The sequence below is a fragment of the Myotis nattereri genome (assembly GCF_964212035.1).
Source record: "Myotis nattereri genome assembly, chromosome: X".
NCBI lineage: Eukaryota > Metazoa > Chordata > Mammalia > Chiroptera > Vespertilionidae > Myotis > Myotis nattereri.
Genome location: NC_138078.1, coordinates 93,265,872 through 93,269,537, shown reverse-complemented (window position 1 = coordinate 93,269,537; position 3,666 = coordinate 93,265,872). Strand labels below are relative to the sequence as shown.

Here is a 3,666-nt window from a genome sequence, read left to right as displayed (position 1 = left end):
TCCTGGACAAGGTCAACCTTTACCTTAACTGAGCCTATCTCTCTTTTTGCCTCTAAGAAAACATGTCCTTGGGATGTCTGGGTAACTTGTGACTTCCCTTTTTTCTGGACCCCTCAGGGCACAACAAATGGCACCAGGACATTCCCTCATTATTATTGTTATCAACTGTTAACTGTGTAAAACTATCCTGTATCCATCTGTGTAAAAGAAGCATATGTCCATCATTTCACTTTTTACCCTATCCCAGAGGTTTCCCCGCTTTGCTTTATCCCACCTCCTTAATCTATCACCAATGAATTTCATGTAACTCACCTAAGTCCCTTTCCTTTGATTGCAATGTATAAATACAGATGTAACCCTCCATTCTCCGGAGCATTATCTCAATTCATTGAGGTTCTGCTTCCCAGCATATGTCAACAGTTTGGCTCAAATAAATTCACAAAAATTCTTTACAAATCTGAATTCTTTTTTAATATATATATATATATATATATATATATATATATATATATATAATTTTAACAACTTATAAAGCACTTTTGTTGATATGGGTGGGGTAGAAAGGAAAAGTCCAAGCTTGGGCCTTACTTTCCTCTTTAGTGTAAACAAGTTGAGCAAGTCAGCTGAATTATTAAGGCAAGCCTGCCAGAGAGAGCTCAGCCTAAAATAAGTATTAAGCAATTAAAACCAAAATCATTGGATATTATTTGGGAGGGAGGTTCCAATTCCAAGTACACATCACTGTGTCTGGCTCACAAGTTTGCTTCCTAGCCAGGATCCAATGAACTCATGTTTGAGTCCAATGGAGAAAAGGGAAGCTTTCAGAAAAAAAAAAATAGGACTATTTTGCTAAGAGTTCTTTAAGACATTGAGGTTTAAGCAGCACTGGGATGGTATCCACCTGGGAAAGTATAATATTAAAGCTGGGGGAGGGGCATTCACTGAATATTTGTAGGAGACACAGTTCAGCTTTGGCTCAGCAGGGACTCCAGAGCGATTAGTGAGACTTTGCACCTAGTGATGGGTGGGGGTCATGGAAGGAGCAGGACCCTAGAGAAGGACAGCTGTGCCTAGCAGACATGACAGTATCCACAGGAAGAGAATAGCAGGGCAGGAATAAAATGTGGCCTTCACGTGGAATCTCACAGGAATTGTGAGTGCAAATGAGCCCTCCTTCCTGGCCTCGAGTTTGACATGCTTGCTCTAGGGGTTGGGGTCCTGAATGTTGCAGGTGGGGAAAAACACACAGCTCACATGATTTTTACCTCATTTGGTTCCACAGCAGCCCTGTGAGTCAAGTATTACTTCTATTTAAATGGGAAAAGATTGACCCTTAAATATATATTTCTGCCTGAGATTCAGAAGAAACATGGGATTTACTTTTTCAAAGTTCTGACAAGTATTTATTAAGTGCTACATTGTCTTTATAAGGTGATAGTGTATAAATTGCTTGACATTTTCCCCATTATTTTGGGGTGCGGAATTTTTTGCAACACAAGTAAAATGTGTTCGTACTGAAAAAATGAGAAGTTCCAACAAAGCAAAAATGAAAAACAAACACCTATTATCTTACCACAAAAACAGCCACTGTTAAGCCCTTGAAGTATATACTTTGTTTTACTTTGCATATTAATATATAAATATACATTTTTTTACAAAAATGGGATACTACATATACTTTTTGAAAAAATGCTTTTTTCACTTCACAATATATAATGTCCATCTTTCCATGCAAATGGATGAGACACATGATTGATAGGGAGTCTTGCAGATGGGAGGGGAAGGAAGCCCAATTTTACACCAGTTACAAGCGAAACACCTTAAATAAAGCCATGCAAAAAAAAAAGTTAAAATTAAGAAGATGGCGAGAGGGATTCGAGTGGCAATACTGAAATTAGGCAAACCAGCATTAAAGGCCGGGCACATTAACTAGGATAAGGACGGTTTCGTCTCGCCTTCCAGTGCATGATCATCAATTTGTTTCGTACTCTTTTCATCTCTTCCATCTCCTCTGCTACCTTTATCATCTCCTCGTTGCTCAAATTTCTGCCGTGTATGTCCCCTTTAAACTGTGGGCGAGAGCGAGCCAGCCTTTCCTTAAAGCTTCCTTCTTCCAGCTTATGTTTTCCCACTCCGCAAGGAGGCTGCTCCATGGGAGGGCGCGCCTCGAACAGGTCCGGCCCGGAAAGGCGCTCCTCTAGGGGGCGCCCCTCGGACATCAGCAGCTCGGGAAGGAGCTCGGGAAGGAGCTCCTCGGGAAAGAACTCGTCCTCGGAGGATTGCTCTTCCGAAGACAGCTCCTCGGTAGAAAGCTCCTCCGGACAAGGCTCCTCCGGACAAGGCTCCTCCGGACGAGGCTCCTCCCGACAAGGCTCCTCCCGACGAGGCTCTTCGGGCGAGGGCTCCGCCCGAGGCTGCTCCTCGTCCGTCTCGGGCAAACCCTGTGGCTGCTCATTTGCTTGGCAGGATCTGTCCATGTTGGGAACGGCCTTCGTGAGCACAGTCATTCAGAAGAGACAAGCAAGACAGTCGAGTCAGCATATTTGGTGGCGGGACCAAAACCCCGGCCCCGAGTTCTCAAAGCTGCCTTTTCCTGATTCGGGGACCAGGTCCTCCCACCTACTCAGGCCGAGAGGCCGTGATCCCCGGGACCCCGCCCAGGTCGCCCCCCTCCTTCCCGAAAGCCCACCATTTTCCCAGCAGGCCTTGCCCCGGGCCTCTCCCGCAGCGGCAGGGGCGGGGCGGGAACGCCGCCGCGACTCGGTTCCCACCGGCGGCCTCCCTCGCACCCCTCCGCGGCCCCTGCCCACCCCTCCTGGACCCGGACCTCTCCCGGCCGTTTGCTCCCAGGCGTTCTCTCCGCCGTGACCTGCAGACCTGCAGACGGACGCCAGACAGGGTAGGGGTAAGGGAGAGGGTAGGGAGGAAGGACTGACACTCGCGCCCCTTTCTGGGCACCAGCCGCCCACCCCGCGCCAGCGGCTCTGCTCCCCGTCAGCCAGGCACCCCCACCTCCCTCCATGTCTCCCTTCACCTCAAGCTTTGTCCTTCGTGCCCCCCACCCCCACCCTTCGGTGCTCGTCATTTCTTTTCAGGCGGGATGTGGAAGCTAAGGATTATTTAGAAACTGTATCTAAGTGTCTGTGGCTCCCTCTCAGGGTTGGTCCACTCACCTCCCCACCCCCAAAACCACCATTTTCTGCACTGAAGTGCTGGCGCGGGGCTGGCACAGGGAAAGGCTTGGACTCTCTGCCATCCTGATCCCTGGGATTACTGGGCAGCACTGACACTCACACCGATTTCAGAGGACCTCGGGGACTTCCTTCCTTCTGCTTTTCCCCTCGACCAAAGGGCAGACGGTGTCTGGACTGGCAAAAAGGACCAGGATGAGAGGGACTTGGGCAGACATAGGCTCCTGGTCACGTGAGGGCCGCGCGTCACCGCCGAGCTCAGATCCCCAGTTACCACTTTGACCCACGGCGGTGCTGCAGCTCTGCCAGTGTTTCCAGATCCCCAATGCACTAGGCATCGTCACCCACCTCTCTTTGTTTATATTTGCCTTTTTTTCTAGTTACCAGGGACAGTCAGTATCCAGTCTTGGGGGTTATTGACTCTTCCTCTCTGCAGCTTCCCCTGATACCCACCTCTCCCCCTTTCTCACGTCAT

General features: G+C 48.8%; 1 protein-coding gene across 2 annotated transcripts; it reads right to left on the bottom strand.

Annotated features, from left to right (window-relative positions):
* Positions 1-1,594: 1,594 nt before the first annotated feature.
* TCEAL1 (transcription elongation factor A like 1) lies at positions 1,595-3,415 on the bottom strand. Of its 2 annotated transcripts, XM_081115019.1 has the most exons (3): positions 3,297-3,415; positions 2,828-2,877; positions 1,595-2,489 (listed from the first exon to the last, which is right to left on the bottom strand). In XM_081115019.1, exon 3 carries the CDS (start codon positions 2,475-2,477, stop codon positions 1,926-1,928), a length of 552 nt encoding a protein of 183 aa, XP_080971145.1. In that variant the 5' UTR covers positions 2,478-2,489; positions 2,828-2,877; positions 3,297-3,415; the 3' UTR covers positions 1,595-1,925. The 2 variants fall into 2 exon arrangements, with proteins under 2 accessions (XP_080971145.1, XP_080971144.1); XM_081115018.1 differs by lacking the exon at positions 2,828-2,877 and having other exon boundaries at positions 3,295-3,358.
* Between the last annotated feature and the right edge of the window lie 251 nt (positions 3,416-3,666).